Raw genomic sequence first — 19,876 nt, 5'->3', positions numbered from 1 at the left:
CAGGACTCTGTATTTGTGATTTCTTAGACACGTCTGCAGTTCTTATCATAAATATGAACTTCTTTATGGTAGAAATCATCATTGTAATAGCAAATGCTTATTGTACCAGCCACTGTTCTTAGTATTACACATCGTTCAATCAGTTTAGTATTCACAACTCAGTAAGATAGGTACAGATGGAGGACACTGAAGAACAGAGAGTTTAGGTCACCTAGCTATCAAATGCTGAACTGACATATATCAGTGCAAATAGGAGCTTATTGATATTTAAGGTGTAAGCGAATATGACCTGAGTTACAAGGTTTATCAAATATATGCATCAAAGATGCATTTGTTAAAAAGTTTTGCTTTAAAAGTTGACACAGCAGTAGGATTGAAAGCAATTAAAAGGCATGTCCTTACATATTTATATATATTTACTTAGTATATACACACAACATATATAAAACCCAAGTACTTAAAACCATGATCTCCAAAACAGTTAAACCTTCTCAGTATATGTGAAAATGTTATTGCTAATAAAACTTTTCAGATACTCAGTCATGTATGATGGAACTATATTTGCTACATTCTAATGAAACTACCCTTTGGTTCCTGAAAACTTGAAAGCTCTTGCTGTATAAATGCTATGAAGAGTTTTATGGTACCACTGATTTTGTTAAGTCCAGATCAATATTTAAGAAGCATAACCAAAAAGCTGTAGGAAATACCATTAATCTTCTCACATTTTTGTTATTACTCCCTGAGAGACTGAAATATTACAGTCCTGAATTATCCAAGCCAATTGTTTGAGTTTTGTTCACACACTAAAACGTTCATGAAAAAACAGTAATATTTGGTAACATTTAGAAATCTGTTTTTATTTTTCTCATACAAAATAAGTCAGGAAAGGGGCTCACAGATTTTAAGATAACTTGTAGATCTAAGACACGCCTTATGTTTTTAATGTAATTTCAATTTTGTAGATATATAAAATGCTAAAAGCAATAAAATTAATGTTCTAACTTTCAAATAGTCTTAAAGTGACAAGTTCTTAACTTCATATATTCTCTTTAATGTGATAGAGCACTTATTCCATGATTTAAAAATAAGCCTGTAAAGCACAGGTGTTATTTATCTATTTTTGTACAGTTCTAAAAAACATTGTTTTTTATAATTTCTGGAAACATCAAATTCTGTTCTCAGGCTCTTCTATACCACTAACATAAACTAAGCAGGCAAATATGAAATGAACTTATTTAGTTTCTAAATATAAAAGTTATTGAAATATATGGTACCACCCAAACCTTGCACACACACAAAAACCAATGCGTCCAGCATTCTAGGGTTGCCTCTACATCTGGGTGATGAGCAGAGAGCAAACGGGGCCGGGTTGCCCTTGCTGGGGGAAGTCTGAGGAGCAGCACCTTTTTCTGACACAGTAGGTGAATAATTCTGTTCAGGTTGCACCAGAGGCTGCTCAGTGTAGTGTTACTATCCAAACAATCAACCTGGTAATTGGGTATTGATTATCACGGCCAGAGTCCTGCATGGCCTTGCAAGCTTAAACGGGACATGAAATGTGACACATGAAACGACTGGAGGTCTGGCAATGTTGTGACAACTGCTGGAAACATACCGAAAATTCCTCTTGAAACTTTAGGTTGTTGTTTGTGCAAAGCTCTTCAACATGTTGCAGGAAGGATTTCTTGCTTATCGGCCTCCAAGCAAAGAAAGGTATAAAATGGAGTTAGGTTAGGTTCAGTTCTTTCCCTTTAATCTGCCTTTATAGTTGACCAGTTAAGAGGACACAGGACATTTCAAAACCACACAGCCCTTTAAAGTCACCCTGTCATATTTACAAAATTAGCTTTCCCTCTTTGAGTTCACTTTCCCTGTATTTCATGGTACAGAAATCCTTCAAATTTTAAGTGACTTTAAATGAATGATTGCACATTTTAATGAAGAAAGTTTTTCAAGTAAATGTAAGGGCATAAAGTTATCATTGAATCCTAATGCATATAATACCTCTTTGTCATACAGAGAACATTTTATACATTACAAGGTTTTAGAAGATATAAAATATTGCAGTGACCTCATTCTCATAATGACATGGTTTCTAAACCCTAAGGAGTTTAGATATCCCTGTATTACTTCCCAAGCTAAAATACAGACATGCAGGCTTCACCCCAGAGAGAGAGAAAGCATTTCTCCAGTTACCATGCAATTAGTCATGCTTTTATGATTTATATCCAGCTTGGAGGTTTTTCTACCAAACATACAAAAAAGGAACCACACATTAAGATTCATTGAATCAGGGAATCTAGAGTTGGTATTCAAAAAGAAGAAAAGATACTTAACAAACTTACTTGATGGATTTTCTATAACTAAGTAACCTGCAACAGAGATTGTGTTAAACGCATTATGAGTTGAGGATACAGCTCTTGAGTTCTGGATTAAAATTAGAAAAACATGGTAAACCAGCAGTTATAACATGCTATACCTTTAACTGATATGTGATCATTATTTTAAATTCTACATCATTTTTGAAATTATATTATTTGGACCCAAATATGGCCAAATAATAATTTGGCTTTTCTCTCAAGCTAAGAAGGTAATGTTTTATATTGCTGGGCATTTGGGGCATTACATTGGTACAGGTCACTTTTTAATATATTGCATAGTATTTATTGCCCTAAAAATGTAAATGTGAGTGAAACTTTTTTATTTGTCCATGAAGAATGCTGAATAAAGGAAGGTGATTGAAAAATGACATCAAATTGACTAAATCTTGTTTCCTGAGTCTTTGTGAATATATAACCATAAAAAATGACAGTCATTTCAGTTACTTTATACATTTTTGTGACAGTTCATTAGTCCAGTTATTTATACTCTAAAAATTGAAATAATTTTAAACAGCTAAATAGACTGTGCAATGCCCAAATTCAGAGATGGGTGTATCTTTAATAACACATTTGTCATGCGCAACAAATTAGCACTGCAAAAAAACACAAAAGGCACAAAGTATGAAATAAAATGAACATACACCTTTATCAAAGTTTATAATTTTAAATATCAGGGATAATCTTACCAGATTTCTTAAGTGACAAATGTAAGAGGATGTGGATTTTGAAGTAAAGGACAAATGAAAAAATAGATGGAAGACTGTGGCTTAATAAATACTATGAAAATGGTCACAAAGGGGTTTGTTCAGTGAAGAAAACATGAGTCAGAGTATATTTTATTACAGTGCAGGAATTGGTGAAAAATACAGGGGTGCTGTAGTAATTGTTATCAAGAAGAAAGAAGGAATTCTTCATTAATGCTGTAGGTGTCCCCGGGCAGAAGGAAGTCTCTCTCAGCTCCACAGGGTATAACCTAGTAGAGCAACTCATCATCAGCATGGCATCACAGTGATATATAGCATTACTAGAGCAAAGACTTCCCTGGTGGCTCAGATGCTAAAGCGTCTGCCTACAATGCAGGAGACCCCTGTTCAATCCCTGGGTTGGGAAGATCTCCTGGAGAAGGCAATGGCAACCCACTCCAGTACTCTTGCCTGGACAATCCTATGGATGGAGGAGCCTAGTAGGCTACAGTCCATGGGGTCGCAAAGAGTCGGACAAGACTGAGCGACTTCACTTTCACTTTCAGAGCAGTGTCTTGGTGGATGAGCTAGTGGGTTTCTCACAACACCTTAGAGTGATTCTAAGGAGGCAACAGAGAAATCCTGACTAGATAGATGGGCTTCCCTGTTGGCTCAGATGGTAAAGAATCTGTCTACAATGCGGGAGACCTAGGTTCAATCCCTGGGTGGGGAAGATCCCCTGGAGAAGGATGGATATGGAGATGACTGAATGAGATATTGAATCAGAAAATTCCTTAATTTGAGGATAGGAAGACGAAGTATATGAACTGGAGGTCCTGACTTCCGACACATGCAGTGGGAACTTGGGCAGCATATCAGTCCCCATAGAAAATAATTACCCCTCAGCAAAGACCAGCAAGAAAAGGCAACCATGAGCTAGATCCACACCAATTCAATGGCCATGAATTTGGGCAAACTCCGGGAGATGGTGAGGAACAGGGAAGCCTGGTGTAGTGCGGTCCATGGATCGCAGAGTAGGACATGATTTGGTGACTGAAGAACAAAAAAGACCCACACTACCCAAGCTCTTTAAGGTGCTTGGTACCCTAATGTTCTGATGCCACAATACTCTTCAGAAACAGGAAAGGAATGGGGGTCAGGCTGGGCAAATCTTCAGAACTGAGTTTAAGATAGAAATGAACGAGATACTTGAATTAACAAGATCGATGTCTCTGTTACCATGCAGAACTGGAAATTCTTGTGTAGAGATCACTTTTCTAATATCAGGGAACATTATTCAGTTTATGAATGGTGGAGTTCAAACATCACATCTGCTTTAGTGACAAGCTTGTGATTCATCTTTTTAAGGACTGTCAGATAACCATGCTGTGGTGGGGAGATTTTCTTTTTCCAGAGGATCCAGGGTTATTTGAGGTAGTACTGGCAAAAATATTTTTTCTGGGCTATCTAGAACCTGAAATAGAGCTAGTTTGTAGAGCAAGAAATAGCTGAAGCACCAGATAATTATTACTCAAATCCTTGTTCTATTTTCACTAATGATCTGTTCTTATTTAAAAATTATTAATATTTGATCTTTATAGTCTGTCTTTTCAGTGAAGAACTCTACAGAAGGTTGATTTTATTATTTTACATTTGAAAGATCTCTTTAGAGATTACAGATTTTTTTGTTTTTGTTTTCTTTTTTGGAGTATAGTTGATTTACAATGTAATGTCAGTTTTAGGTGTATAGAGATAGTGATTTTAAACTATACCTGGCTACTAGATTTGAGTGAATATTTGTGAATTCTTACAAAATACAGTGTCCCTTTTGGCTTCAAATACCTGTTCCAACAATTACCAGCTATATTATTTTGAGTAAGTTACCTCAACCTTTCTTAGTTCCTAGTTTAGACAATAAGGCAAATATATGTAAATCAAGCTCATATATGTAAAATGCTAGGAAATTTCTACCCCTGACTTTGGAAGCAATATGTAAATGTTGTTTGCTATCATTGCTATTATAATTACTAGTTCTAGTTTTATTGTGAAACTCAAGTTCCTTCTACAGACCTATTCTACAATTGATACTGATAAAAAGGATGAATTTTTTTTTGTTTCTAAACTGATAAAAAGAATGAGTTTTTTTTGTTTCTAAAAGAATATCCTAAATTTTACTCAAAACTGGGAAGACTAGATTGTGCTAATTTAAGCAGGGAGATTTCCTATTCTTCCTAATCAGAGTCCCAGAATAAAGAGTGATCAAAAGGTCGGTTTCCTAGTTCTCAACTCAAATTATAAATTAATCCCTAATAGTATAAAGGCTGTAATAATTCTCTTTTCATATTATCATGTGAAAGCACTTCTAACTGTGCCTGCATTTTTTACATTATTCTTTATAGCTACCCCTCACATTACCCTGTTTACACCACAGATATTTTCTATTAGTTTCTCCATTCCAGGTGTCTTACCACAACCAGATGCTGCTGATTGCTTAATAGCTAATTCAGATGTTAACTCCTCTAAGGACCTTACCCTATTCTATTACAGAGAACATAATTTCTTCCTTCTATGAAACTAAACTTCTATGGACAAATCACCTTCCATCTTCTATCATGGCTATATAAGTACATGTATTAAGGACCCATGCGTTGAGGTTCATGTATTACTTGAAGGCAGGGGCAGGGTTAACATCTGGCTTACTGCAAGCCGCTCATAAACTTATTTGTAGTAGACAGTGAATAAGTCATTGTTAAATATACAACTGTGGATGAATTTAGACTAAAGATACATAGTAAACTAAATACAAGTGCTCTGATTATTATGAGAGAATATCTGAATTAAATGAATTTTCCACAAAGATATTAATTGAGAATTCTCATGAGATGCTACTCAAGGGCTTAAATATGATCAACAGATGCATCAGTAAACAGTATACAGGTCTAAACAAAGCCGTATCAAATCCTCTCACAACAGAGGTTAACAGGTGCTAGATACTCAGGAAGTTACATGAACAATAAAATTGCTCTTGTCTGCACAAGTAATTTAGATAATAGATTTAATAAAACAAGATCTGTTTTGGCTTTGTTTACTTTTCAGTATCTCTCCCTTAAACCCAGTCATTTTACATATGCTGTTCTTCACATCTGTTTTTACATAATGTGAGAAACAAGGCGTCACATAGACCGTTTTTACGAAATTTTCCAGTCTGTGCTTATCTCACAATTATGTGTGAACTGAAATAAATACCTACCTAGACAGCTTAAAATTGAGAAGATATTTTGGCATAAATTACCTGTTTCAAATAACAATTAGTTTTTTTTTCCCTTATTTTTGTTTGTAGTCTCCTTGTCATTGCCTTGATTCTTAGCCTCATATTGAACAAGTGTATTTTTCTCAAGTACTGACTGCATTCTAAATTTTATTTTTCTTTGAAGTTTTAAAGTTTTACTTGTAAACAGGGAAAAATAGTAATTTGGACAATTATGCAGGGAAGTGGAAAAGGAGATGGCATATACTATGAAGAAAATGCACTGATGAAGAAATTAAATTCCTTTATGGAAAATTATTTGGTTAGATAAGCATAAAAAAACTCACAGAAATTAATGTGTATGAAAATCAACAATGTCATTTCAGGAGTGCTATTTCAAATAAAGTGATCTATAGACATACTCAAAGAGACTCAAAAATACTTTTTATTAACATTTAAAAAAACTTAAAAACTGGGTACATGGAGAGTGTTTTAGACACTTTGGTGAATAAGAGTACTTATTCACTCACAATAGTGAAGGATACTGTCAAATCATATTCATTAGTGTGTAAATCAATTTGGGGATTGTCCAGATTTCAGTAAGATAACTGACCAATGTCTAATATAAAGGGCTAAACACGTTTTATTACATGAATCTTAGCTTAAATCCTATGCCTTTTTGTTGAAAAGGGTATTATTTCATGTCTGGGCTCATTTTTTTTTCAAAGTCTATCAAAAACTTAAATTCCACTCAGATTACTCTTGATAGATCCAGAGAGGAACCATTTATTTATGTTGGCAGTGGTGATTGAAGACCATATTGTCACAGAGACTCAGCTTTCCCTCAAGGTCAATTAGTTGAAATCTATAGGGAATTAAAATATAGTCCAAATAGAGAGCTACAGATGATAGCCTATAGATGGGCAGCTTAACTCAGCATTAGCAGTGGCAAGAAGCTGTGTTTTCTACTTAACCAGTTTTAAGTTAGGTTCAAAATTTTACTGCCTTTACTGTAAAAATATGTACTTTTCACACTAATATGTACTTCATTTTCAGCGAAAATTTTTGAATAATCTGGTAAAACATGTTAATTGATTTTTCTAAGTTTCATAAAATATTGAGTGTGAGCTTTTTGGTTTATGTATTTCAATTCATTAATTTTTCCAATGTCCACATTTATTTCTACAATGACTGTGTTACTTATCCAAAGCATTTACTGTAATGCTTTCAAAAGGATCTTAATTTTTATTTTTTCCTATTGTTTTTATTCATTATAGGCTTTAGTATTCTTTCAGACTCTTATCAAATCACCAATGACTTTTCTCTGGTCTTTAGTACAAATTAAAAATATTATCCCAACCAATGGCTAGGACTGTACAGCTGACTCTAGAACTTCACTTTATAAGGTAAACATGCCACGTTAATAAGTGAGTAATGTAATTTTTTATCACAGTATTCAGACCCTGGCACTTGTAGAGGCCCAACTGATATTTCTTTCATGCAAACAAGGTGAAATGGATTCTAGATACATACAGGAAAGCAACGTTCTTGCTGTCGTCAAAGAGGTGATGTCAGATTTCCAGGGTGGCAAGAGTTGAATTTTCCTTATTACTAAGCACATGTGAAAGCAAACTCTTGACAGATTCTTATTTTGTAAACCATGTATTCTAAATTAAAATTGTAGTCCTAAACCTGGTTACCTCAGGGGCAAGAGGGCAGACGCAGCAAAGAGGATGAAGAAACTGCCGACAGCTTTGTGGGGAGGTCGGCAGAGGTTCTCGGGGAGAGGACTTAATGAAGAGCAGACAGATGACATAACAGCATCTAAAAGGACAGGCAGGCAGGTAAGCACAGAAATTACTCTCTCAGGGGTTAGCAGGTAACCTCAAAAAACCAGATTTGAAAGGCGACTATATTTTAACTGTGTTGATTTACGTAGAGGTGTTTAAAGATTCTGATTAACCCAAACTATATAGTTCTATCAGAGTAGGAGCTCTGACCAGAGGACTGTTGACTGATTCTAGGAGAAGAAAATGTGGTTATAGAGGTGAGAGAGTGAGGGTTCGATAAAAATGGAAGCATTTTTCTCTGAGCTACTAATGGCATATCTGGTAAAGAATCTGTCTGCAATGCAGGGTACCCAGATTCAGTCCCTGAGTCAGGAAGATCCCCTGGAGAAGGGAATGGCTACCCACTCCAGTATTCTTGCTTGGAAAGTCCCATGAACAGAGGAGCCTGTAGGGCTATACGTCCCTGGAGTCACAAGAGTTGGACGCAACTTAGTGACTAAGCCATCACCACTAATGGCATAAAGCCAAAAAGGAAAAGGAAAAGGATTTTGTTTAATGATGACGCAGAAAGGCATTTGGCAGAGTTTCTCAACCAGACCATTTGTGAGTCTGGAACATTGAGAGGTCAGCTTTGAGTGCTGGTTGGAAATGGTATTTTCTGTGTGATGTGATCACTGAAATCTTTAGCTCAGGAGTGTTTTTGGCAGATGTATTAATCTGATCAAGTAGGTCCTTTGAGGAAAATGTATCTTCATGAAACTATTTTAATTCTGTCAATGGGAACGTGGCAATTAGTTAATAAATAAAACAGGGGTTAGCTATGATTCCAAAATGTGAAATGTGGTTAGAGTAGCCATGGGTCTGCCTTCCTCTGTTTGAATTATTACTCTGAGTACTGTTCACAGTCAAGAGAATGTCAGGAGTCTTGGCTCCATCCAGCCTTGTGGGCTCATGGAAATTGAGTCCTTTGTCAGAGATAGATCTGGGATTCTGAAATCAAATGCATTTTCCTTCTCTACCTCCATTCATATCCTTTACTGAAGAAATTGAGTATCTCTGCCACACTCAATTGCTGGGTCCCTGCTAATGCAGTCATTTTGCTATGCTCCCCTCAGAATGTATACAGCAATTTTTATCCTAGGATAAAAGTGGCACTTCTGGGCATTAGGGGGATGTCTGAAAGCATGCACAGTTGGCTGTCCATTGGGTAGGGTAGAAGTCAAAATTTTATGAAACAGGGAATGTGATCGTCTTGGCTCGCACAGATTACTGCCTGTAGTAGTTGAAATGAGCTTGTGTGGAATGTGAGCCCAGACACCACCCATCAGACAGAGAACTCTTGTGTCATCGTAATAATAGGCCAGGAAACTTGTGAAGAAATCTAGGTAAAAACTTATTTTACAATCAAAGTTAACACAACATGATAACACAGCAAATTTCTCGGGCCATGCACATTGTGAGTCAATGCGCATTTTGATAAGGTTAATTTACACTAGCATGCAGTATCATAGAGGACACGTAGGAAGTAGAAAGTTTAGAGTACCTTTAACTGTTTTTTGTCTTTGGAAAAAAAATAGCATATTAAACAACAAAACACTTCTTATCATGTATTTTAAAATATAGAGCACACCATCTGAAAAGATTAATCACAGCAGAGCTCTGCATTACCACAGTAACTTACTGGATGACAAAAATCTCCTTTCGTCTAAAGAAAAATGAAGAGTATCTGGAAGTAAAGATTAATTTTTTAGTATAAAAGCACATACTGCATTGTCTTTTACTTGCTGCTGGAAGAACATGAGCATGAAATATCTTGAATTTCATTCTACTGCTGGACATTTCTTGTCCCAAATTCACATTTTGTTCAGACATTCCTTATCTGGATTCGTATATTTTTGCCCTTGCTTGCAAAATAGTTTAAGACAGAAGTAAAATTAATGACCAGAATCTGTCAGAGAACTGCTGGAAATTAAAATGCTAACAATTTTACAAAGTATTTCATATATTGGTCAAATTTTGTGTATTATTAGTGAAGTCACAGGAATTGCACAACTAAATACTTTTCGGTTTCTGTAAGATTGAACCTGTACTAAAATGCTATCATTCTTTTCCCCGTATCGCTGGAGAATCACAAAATAAGCAGTTCTTAGAATAGAAAAGAAACTACTACTTGAAAGAAGAAAATACTCTGCATAGAAAATCCTACTTGAAGAAGGATATCACGGGTCTCGTCAGGTGTGTGTGTGTTGATCCCATGTAGCATGCTTCAGAGGCAAATACATGCACACAATTAGAGGTGTATGCTGATGCTTCAGAATCAGACTGACCTGCTCCTGTCATCTTGGCTGTCCTGTTAACTAGATGCATGCCCTTGGACAGTTACTTAAATTCTCAAGGCATCTTTTATTTTTCATTTGTAAAATGGAGATAAGGAGTACCAACCACAAAAGATTAAATGACTTGGCTGAGATCATTACATACAAAATTTACCACACAGTTCAGTTCAGTTCAGTAGTTGCTCTCAAACAGTAGCAAGTATTATGTTAGCAAATCCTATATGTGAAAGTAGACTGGGGTCATTTTTAATTTTACAAATATTATAAATAACAATAATAATACTGAATGTATTCTGATTTACAGTTTACAAAACACATTCATAGGATTCTTTTACACGGTAAACTTCTGAAGGCATAATATATATTTAATAAAAATTCAGCATGCAAACTTCTCAAGTTATTCATGAAAGATACTCTTAAAATAGCCATTCAGTTGTTTGCTTCATTTTGTTAGAATTTTAATTCCACTCATGATTACTAGATTGGGCCTTGGTCTTCAAGAGGATGCACCATTACATTCACTCAACTAAAATAGGCAAGATAATTAGTATGGAATGATGCCCAGAATTTGAGGGGAAAAGTTGAGGACTGGAAGAAAAGGAGTATTTGTCAAATAAGAATATTAATGACACTGATTAATATTTTCTATTTTTTCTGACTTAGTCACCAAAAGAAACACAGCTTCTAAATTCAGTTTAGAAAGGAGACAGTGAAAATTAAAAATTATTAGCCAGTAGTATCTTTTTCAAAATTCTGTTGGCTTATTTAATTTTGTGTTATAACTCTTTTGGAAAGCCAATCTGTGTTACAGTTAAATTAGTTCAAAGCAAACCACAGGGCCAGTTAGGCTGAGCAGTGTTTTTTTCTCTTTAAAATTATATCTTTATTCCTTTAAACTTTCCCAAGAATTTAATCCTAGATTTAACATAGATTTTTTTTCCAGGAATGTAGATAATCTATACAATTAAAATATTGCATTTTTTTCAACTTCATTGGAACTTTAAAAAAAAAAAACTGAAACGTAGTTAAATTACAATGTTGTATTAGTTTCAAGTGTACAGCACAGTGATTCCATTATATACATATATTATACTTTTTTCAGATTCTTTTTCCTTAGAGATTATTACAAATACTTAGTTCCCTGTGCTATATAGTAGGTTCTTGTTGGTTATCTATTTTACATATGCCGCTGCTGCTAAGTCGCTTCAGTCGTGTCTGACTCTGTGCCACCCCATAGACGGCAGCCCACCAGGCTCCCCCGTCCCTGGGATTCTCCAGGCAAGAACACTGGAGTGGGTTGCCATTTCCTTCTCCAATGCATGAAAGGGAAAAGTGAAAGTGAAGTCGCTCAGTCGTGTCCGACCCTCAGCGACCCCACGGACTGCAGCCCACCAGGCTCCCCCGTCCATGGGATTCTCCAGGCAGGAGCACTGGAGTGGGTGCCATCGCCTTACATATAGTAGTCTGTATGTGTTCATCTCAAACTCCTAATTTATCCCTCACCTTTCCCTTTTCCCTTTGGTAACCAGGAGTTTGTTTTCTATGTCAGTGAGTCTATTTCTGTTTTGTAAATAAGTTCATTTTGCATCTTTTTTTTAAGATTCCATATATAAGTGATATCCTATGACATCTGTCTGGCTTACTTCACTTAGTCTGATAATATCTAGGTCCATCCATGTTGCTGCGAATGGCGTCGCTTCATTCTTTTAAATAGTCCATTGTATGTATGTATCACATCTTTATCTGCTGATGGGCATTTAGAGTGCTTCTGTGTCTTGGCTATTGTAAATGGTGCTTCAGTCAACATTGGGGTGCATGTTATCTTTTTTAATTAGAGATTTCTCAGGATATATGCCCAGGTGTGGGATTGTAGGATCATATGGGTACTCTTTTTAGTTTTTATGGAACCCTCCATACTGTTCTCCATAAGGTGGCTGTACCAATTTACATTCCCACCAACAGTGTTCCCTTTTCTCCACCATCTCTGGCATTTATTGTTAGTAGGTTTTTTGATGATGGCCATTCTGACTGGTGTGAAGTGATACTTCATTGTTGTTTCTATTTGCATTTCTCTAACAGTGATGTTGAGCATCTTTTCATGTGCTTTTTAGCCATCTGTGTGTCGTCTTTGAAGAAATGTCTATATAGATCTTCTGCCCATTTTTGGATTGGGTTTTTTTGTTTATTTTGTTGATATTGAGCTGCATGAGTTGTTTGTATACTCTGAAGATTAATACCTTGTCAGTCACTTGATTTGCAAATATTTTCTTCTATTCTGTGCACTTTTTGTTTTGTTTATGGTTTCCTTTGCTGTGCAAAAGATTTTGAGTTTAATTAGGTCCCATTTGTTTATTTTTATTTCCATTTTATTTCCATCTCTCAAGGAGATGGATCAAAAAAATATTGCTGTGATTTATGTCAGAGAGTGTTCTGCCTATATTTTACTGTTAGAGTTTTATAGTATCTGGCTTTACATTTGGGTCTTCGATCCATTTTGAGGTGTGTGTGTGTGTGTGTGTGTGTGTTTGGTGTTAGAAAGCGTTCTAATTTCATTCTGTTATATGTAGCTGTCTAGTTTCCTGGCACTACTTATTGAAGAGGCTGTCTTTTCTCCATTATGTATTCTTGCCTCCTTTGTCATAGATTAGTTGAGCATAGATGTATGCATTTATCTCTACTTTCTACCCTGTTCCACTGACCTATAGTTCAGTTTTTCTGCCAGTACTGTACTGTCCCGATGACTGTAGAATAGTCAGAAGTCAGGGAGGCTGATTCCTCCAGCTCCATTTTTCTTTCTCAAGATTGCTTTGGCTATTCAGGGGCTTCTGTGTTTCTGTACAAATTGTAAAATTTTTTTTATCTAGTTCTATGAAAAATTTCTTAGGGATTTGATAGGGACTGCATTGAGTCTGTAGATTGCCTTGGATAGTACAGTCATATTCACAATATTGATTCTCCCAATCCACAAACATAGTATATCTTTGCATCTCTTTGTGTTGTCTATGATTTCTTTCATCGGCATCTTATAGTTTTTGGAGTACAGGCATCTTTGCCTTCTTATTTAGGTTTATTCCTAGGTATTGTATTCTTTTTGATGTGATGGCAAATGGGATAGCTTCCTTAATTTCTCTTTCTCATCTTCCACTGTTAATATATAGAAGTGTAACAGATTTGTGTACATCATTTTGTATCCTGCAACCTTGCTGAATTCATTGATGAGCTCTAGTAGTTTTCTGGTAGAATCTTTAGGATTTTCTGTGTATAGTATCATGTCATCTGTGAACAGTGACAGTTTCACTTTTCCAATTTAGATTCCATTTGTGTCTTTTTTTTTCTGATTGCTGTGGCTAGGACTTCTAAAACTATGTTGACTAAAAGACATCCTTGTCTTATTCCTGATCTTAGAGGAAATGTTTAGTGTCTCACCATTGAGTATGATGTTAACTGTGGATTTGTCATATTTGGCCTTTAGTATGTTGAGGTATGTTCCTTGTATGCCCAGTTTCTAAAAAATTTTTCTTGTCATAAATGGATGTTGAATTTTATAAAAATATTTTTCTGCATTTATTGAGATGATCATTTAATTTTTATTCTTCACTTTGTTAATATGGTGTATCACGCCGATTGCTTTTCAGATACTGAAAAATCCTTGCATCTCTGGGATAAATCCCACTGGATCATGGTATATGATTCTTCTGGTATACTGTTGAACTCAGGTTGCTGGTATTTTGTTGTGGACTTAGTGATATTGGTCTGTAGTTTGTGTGTGTGTGCCATCTTTGTCTGGTTTTGGCGTCAGGGTGATGGTGGTCTCATAGAATGAGTTCAGAAGTGTTCCTTTCTGTGCAATTTTTGGAAGAGTTTCAGAAGGATAGGTGTTAATTCTTCTCTAAATGTGTGGTAGAATGCATCTGTGAAGCCATCTGATCCTGGACTTTTGTTTGTTGGGAATTTTTAAATAACAGATTTAATTTCAGTACTTGTAACTGGTCTGGTCATACCTTCTGTTTCTTCCTGGTTTAGTCGTGGCTGTACCTAAGAATGTGTCCATTCCTTCTAGGTGGTCCATTTTATTGACATATAGTTGCCTGTAGTAATTTCATATGGTCCTTTGTACACTTGTGCTGTCCATTGTAACTTTTCTTTTTTCATTTTTCATTTTATTATTATGGGTCCTCTTATTTTTTTCTTGATGAATATGGTGAAAGTTTTATTAAATTTGTTTATATTTTCAAAGAATCAGCTTTTAGTTTCATTGATCTTTTCTATTATTTTCTTCATCTCTATTTCTTCTCTAATCTTTGTGATTTCTTTTCTTCTACTAACTTTGGATTTTGCCTGTTCTTTCTCTAGTTGCTTTAGATATAAGGTTAGGTTGTTTGAGATTTTTCTTATTTCCTCAAGTAAGTTTGTATCATTAAACTTCCCTCTTAGAATTGCTTTTGTTGTGTCCCATAGGTTTTGGATCATCGTGTTTTCATTTTCATTTGTCTTTCTATTTTTTGATTTCCTCATGATTTCTTCTGTGATCCAGGCTCAGCAGTTTTAAAGAGACAGGTCTGTGCTACCAGTTGCTAATATTTTCTCCTAGAAACATTTCTCACTTTAATGTTTTAATGACGAAAGAGCCATCACAAAACATTGTTTTGTGAATTTGTTTATCAAATAGAAAATCTCAGTGTTATCTTCCAATCTGGTGAATGTAGAATAGAGGAACACAAATATTAAATATTCTTCCTAATATATATAGCTTGTGTTCACTAAAAATATGTAGAAAATGGTATAATGAAATGATACCATTATCATTCCAAACAAGAATTTAAAACATTTTCTTTGCATATCACTGAATGTTCTCTTGGATCTATAGAGTACTAAATCTTTGAATTTCATTAGTTTTCAAGAAGAAAAAGAATGAGAGAATTTGTCTTCAGGTCCTTTATGAAACAATGTATAATATAATCAAATGATATGAGTTTACATATATGGAACTTATAAGAAGAATCTTTAAAAATCTATATAGCTATATATGCAGATATAATATAATTTCTTAATTATAAGACCCTAGGTCCTAAAATTGATTTAATATCAATTACTGTAATGACCATTTTTGGTCAATTAGATAACTCCATTAAAATTAATATTTTAACTGCTCATTAGATACTTTATCATTTCTGTTACGGACACGCGACAACATATAACACTGAGGAAAACTGGCAGTCCAATTAGCATGAAGAAAGTGGGCAGTTTGGAAGGAAAAGAATTGGCCTAAACCTCAAGTGGAAAGAGCATATGGTAGTTGGGTAGATTTAAAGGAAATGGTCTAAGTTCCTTCTTGTAAATGACAGACACATGGCATAAGTTACTCAGCAATTTGGAAGCTAACTCAAACTCCTTGATTCTTCACTCTCAGAATCTACCATCAGTCTCTGTGGCTCAGTCCTCATCAGACATGTGTGGCTTTTGATAGCTTTAGACTTTCCCGTACCTGAAATACAGGTAAAGAGCTTTAGAGCCTCACGGCATGCATGCATATGTGCACATGGCTACTTAAGAATCTGTTACTATTTTTTCTAGTCTTACCATCTAATGTATGTGACTTTAAAAACATGAAAAACCTTCAATAAAAAAGCTGGAGACAGTTATTTTAATAAATTCCTGTAATCAAGCAAAGCATATCATATTAGTATGTGACACTGGAATTACCAATAAGTATTACAGTTATGATTACTAGAGTCTTAACAAGGTAGCAAAAAGCATTGAAAACTAAAATTTCTAACTTTGATATGACTAGCAGTAATATATACCAGTTTTCTGTGTGTAAAAGTAGATAAAAATTATTTGAAATATACTTTAAAGACAATTCTACATCTATTTACAAATAAAGTAACATATATAAACAAACATGGAAGCAGGAAAACAATGAGTTAATGTTAAATGAGGCTGTCCTTGAATTTTAAGTACCCGATAATAAACAATCTATACAGTCTTTGCCCACCTTTTCCATTAGCTGTCATGACAGATATTTAAAATATATATCTTAACCCTTTTTGATAATGGCTATGTTCAGTGGAGTAGGGGGCAAGCTGTGAAAACACAGAGCTTAGAGGATCTGACCTCACATAGCCTCTATAGAATGGTAACCTTCTTGAAAAAGAATACTTTCTCCAATACTGACTGGCTTTTTTCACTGTATTATAACTCCTGAGGATCCACATACTAGAGACTTTTGGGGGATTAATAAACATTCTTTGGTTTGATTCCTGGGTTGGGAAGAGCCACTGGAGAAGGGATAGGCTACCCACTCCAGTATTCTTGGGCTTCCCTGGCAGTTCAGCTGGTAAAGAATCCACCTGCAATGCAGGAGACCTGGGTTCAGTCCTTGGGCTGGGAAGATCCCCTGGAGAAGGGAAAGGCTACCCAACCATTATCCTGGCCTGAAGAATTCCATGGGCTGTGAAGTCCAGGGTCACAAAGAGTCGGACATGACTGAGCAACCATCACTTTAAAAAAATACTGTAAACACGTTTGGGTGCTTAGAAATTCACATGAACAGATTCAACTAAATTGTTCAAAAAACTAAAATTAATTACACTCAGAGATTTGAAGTTTCATTCCTTTTACACTTCACATGTAGAATAAAGATGGAGATTCCAGGCCTTAGTTGAGAAAGGGGTGTGGAAAGGGAGTTGGGCCCACAGGTGTAAAGGAGAAGAAACTTCCTTTTTCCATGCAGCAGGACCCTTAAAGAACTGAGGCATAGCCTAATACTACTGATGTCCTATTGTTGCTATGATAGGCTTTAGCTTGGGCAGGTTACCCTGCAGGTCTATTGATCTTTTATGTGGTTTAAAATATAACTATCTTACACACAGTCTTTGGAGCACTATCCATTTTAGATAGGAACAACCTGTATTAGAACATAAACAAATGTAGATAAATATTAAAGGAATTTTCATATCCAGTGAAATTACTTTGTAATTTACTGATAACACCAAATAACTTTCATTTTGTAGCATTCGGAAGGACTCTGCTTATCAGATGACACTTCCATCTATAGCACTTATTAGATGTTTTTAGACATGCTGGAAATATTTGTGCAAAGTCAGTCTATTAGGTAAAGACCAGCTATAAATGATTAATTCCTTTTTAAGTTTAAGACCTTTGGTGCCATATTTTCACATGCTATGAGCATCATAAAATACTGAATCTCATAAGAATCTAAAACTTTCTGATGATAGTTTTTATTAAGAATTTGGTAAATTATCTTAATAGAAGTTTTTCAAATGTGCCAACATTTTGAAAAACTTACGATTTTAAAAGAATATAAAATTACTTAACATTTACAATTAAGTACTCTTATTTCCAAAACACATTGATGGCACATACTTAGTGCATACTTTAAAATTTTTCCTTTCAAAGATAAATTTTACTTTCTATTTAATCCTAAATACTAAGCAATTTAAAAAATGAAGTGTTAATATATAATTTTGACTTTAATGTAACTTTACATTAAATAAAGAGCTTAAGGCTTTTATAAAAAATGATAAGAATATCAAGCAGTTACAAATTTGAATAAATATGTAATTTAAAATGTGGACAGGAAAAATCCTATCATATGTAGTGAATTATTAGACATAATTTTAAAGATTTAATGTATATAAATATTGTTTCAGGAAGAAAAAAAAAGCTTTGCCGAACATTATAGACCCGGGTTCATATTGAACTCAAAGTATTAGGAAGATTAAGTGATTCTCTGAACACCAGTGAGAAGTGTGTGGAAGATGGAGGTCACCCTTTGAAAGAGAATCTCTGTGACCTGTGTAAATAGAAGCCCCACAAACACTTCCAACAAGTACAGGTCACAATAGGGTCATGGCTCCGGGCCCTCTGGACCACTGTTCGCCCAGAGGAGTGTGCTCACCGAGTTAATCTCTCGTCCTTCAGTTCCAAGTCCGCCACAGTGATGAGCTGATCCAGCTTGAATTTAGTGTCAATAATTTCTGCATCCCGAGGAGAGTATGTCCCACCTTCTTTCTGCTTCTGTCGAATTCTAAAAGTAAGTGTAGTAAAGTCCAAGGAGGAACTAGCATAGAAAGCATGCATTTGTATTTAGATTTCTTTTTAAGACATTAGTCAAATAATTTCCTTGTTGGGATCACTTCTGTGAACACATTGCAAATTTATAGCTACTCAAATTCTTCTCCCTGTTTTAATTCCACAGAATATATTCTACTATAATTTTTTAACATCCTATTTTTAATGAGAATTAGTTCTTCAAGGCCTGAGTCACTGACACATTTAAAGTATAGAGTGAATGAGACGGATGTTGTGAGCTTGTTTCTCCTCCCTCAAGCTGTCCCATAGATTTATCATAAAAAGGAATATGCCAATGTGGACACAGCTCATTGCTATCAGCACCGGTTCAAATAGACAACCTTCCACTGTTTTTACATACATAAAACACATATGACCAGATACACAAGTTTTATAAAAATATTGCCAAGTATGTATATCTAATTATATATTCTTTATATAATCAAAGAGTATAAAATAGAACCAGAAAACTCAGGTTCAAAAATAGAAGTCACATGAATCTGCAAATCATATTGATGTTAAATATAAAGTAATATTTAGCTTTTCTATCTTGTACTGCAAATATTTAATACTTATTATGATTTATGTGTTGAAGACGATACAGAAAGTAGAACATATGGTCCTTATCCTCAAGGATATAATTTAGTTGAGAAGGATTGGAATGTAGAAAAAGCATACAGAGGAAAAATATTCAAATTGCAACTTGTAAAACAGTAATTGATCGGTTATGAAATGATATGTGATTACAACTATTGGCACTTAGAAGAAATAAAAAGTAGAGTTTGACTTGGGTGTTGCAGAAGGTGGAGGAAGCACATTTACAGTGGACTGAAAAAAAGCAGCAGTGTGTGAAAGCCTAGGGGATGCTCAGGTGAGATTAAACTCCGGTGGCTGAACAGCCACATGAAGGAAAGTTGCAGGGAGTAAGAGGGGGCCATTTCCCGCCCACTAGAGGAGCTCATCCTATAAAGAAATGATCTGGGAGCAGAACAACATTGTGAATACAGGGGTTGCATGTCCCTTGGGGACAAGGACCATAGCTTGCACAATATAACTCTCACCGTCTTCTGGCTGAATCTGAGAACACTATCTAGTGGAAGAAAAATATCAAGAGCCCTTCAAATTTTCTATCAAAATGATAATTTAAATGATTCAAGATGAAACAGAGGATGCTTGGCAAACGCAATACAGGAAAATATACTTCAGATAAAACAGAGCCTACTGAGCTACTTAGGAAATTAGTATAATGGTTATTTTTACAAATGGAAGGTCCCTTTAACTTGGCAATCTATCTTATGAAACTGGATTTTAGAATCACAACTAAGATTTCCCCTGTGTGGTG

At 35.1% G+C, this 19,876-nt stretch overlaps 1 protein-coding gene and 1 long non-coding RNA gene across 3 annotated transcripts in view; one reads left to right on the top strand and one right to left on the bottom strand.

Moving 5' to 3' along the window:
- The window catches only part of PTPRQ (protein tyrosine phosphatase receptor type Q), a 234,588-nt gene that overhangs the window by 35,069 nt on the left and 179,643 nt on the right, over positions 1 to 19,876 (bottom strand). Inside the window, exons 35-36 of the mRNA XM_070788855.1 lie at positions 18,362 to 18,490; positions 1,619 to 1,700 (exon numbers count right to left, since the gene is read on the bottom strand). Of these exons, the coding sequence (XP_070644956.1) occupies positions 1,619 to 1,700; positions 18,362 to 18,490 (211 nt within the window). The remainder of the gene's footprint in view (positions 1 to 1,618; positions 1,701 to 18,361; positions 18,491 to 19,876) is intronic.
- The window catches only part of LOC109558939 (uncharacterized), an 85,626-nt gene that overhangs the window by 54,888 nt on the left and 10,862 nt on the right, over positions 1 to 19,876 (top strand). The gene's annotated exons all lie outside the window — the stretch shown is intronic.

This window comes from Bos indicus, chromosome 5, assembly GCF_029378745.1.
Source record: "Bos indicus isolate NIAB-ARS_2022 breed Sahiwal x Tharparkar chromosome 5, NIAB-ARS_B.indTharparkar_mat_pri_1.0, whole genome shotgun sequence".
NCBI lineage: Eukaryota > Metazoa > Chordata > Mammalia > Artiodactyla > Bovidae > Bos > Bos indicus.
The sequence above is the reverse complement of the archived record's forward strand: the minus strand, read 5'-3'. Positions and strand labels throughout refer to the sequence as shown.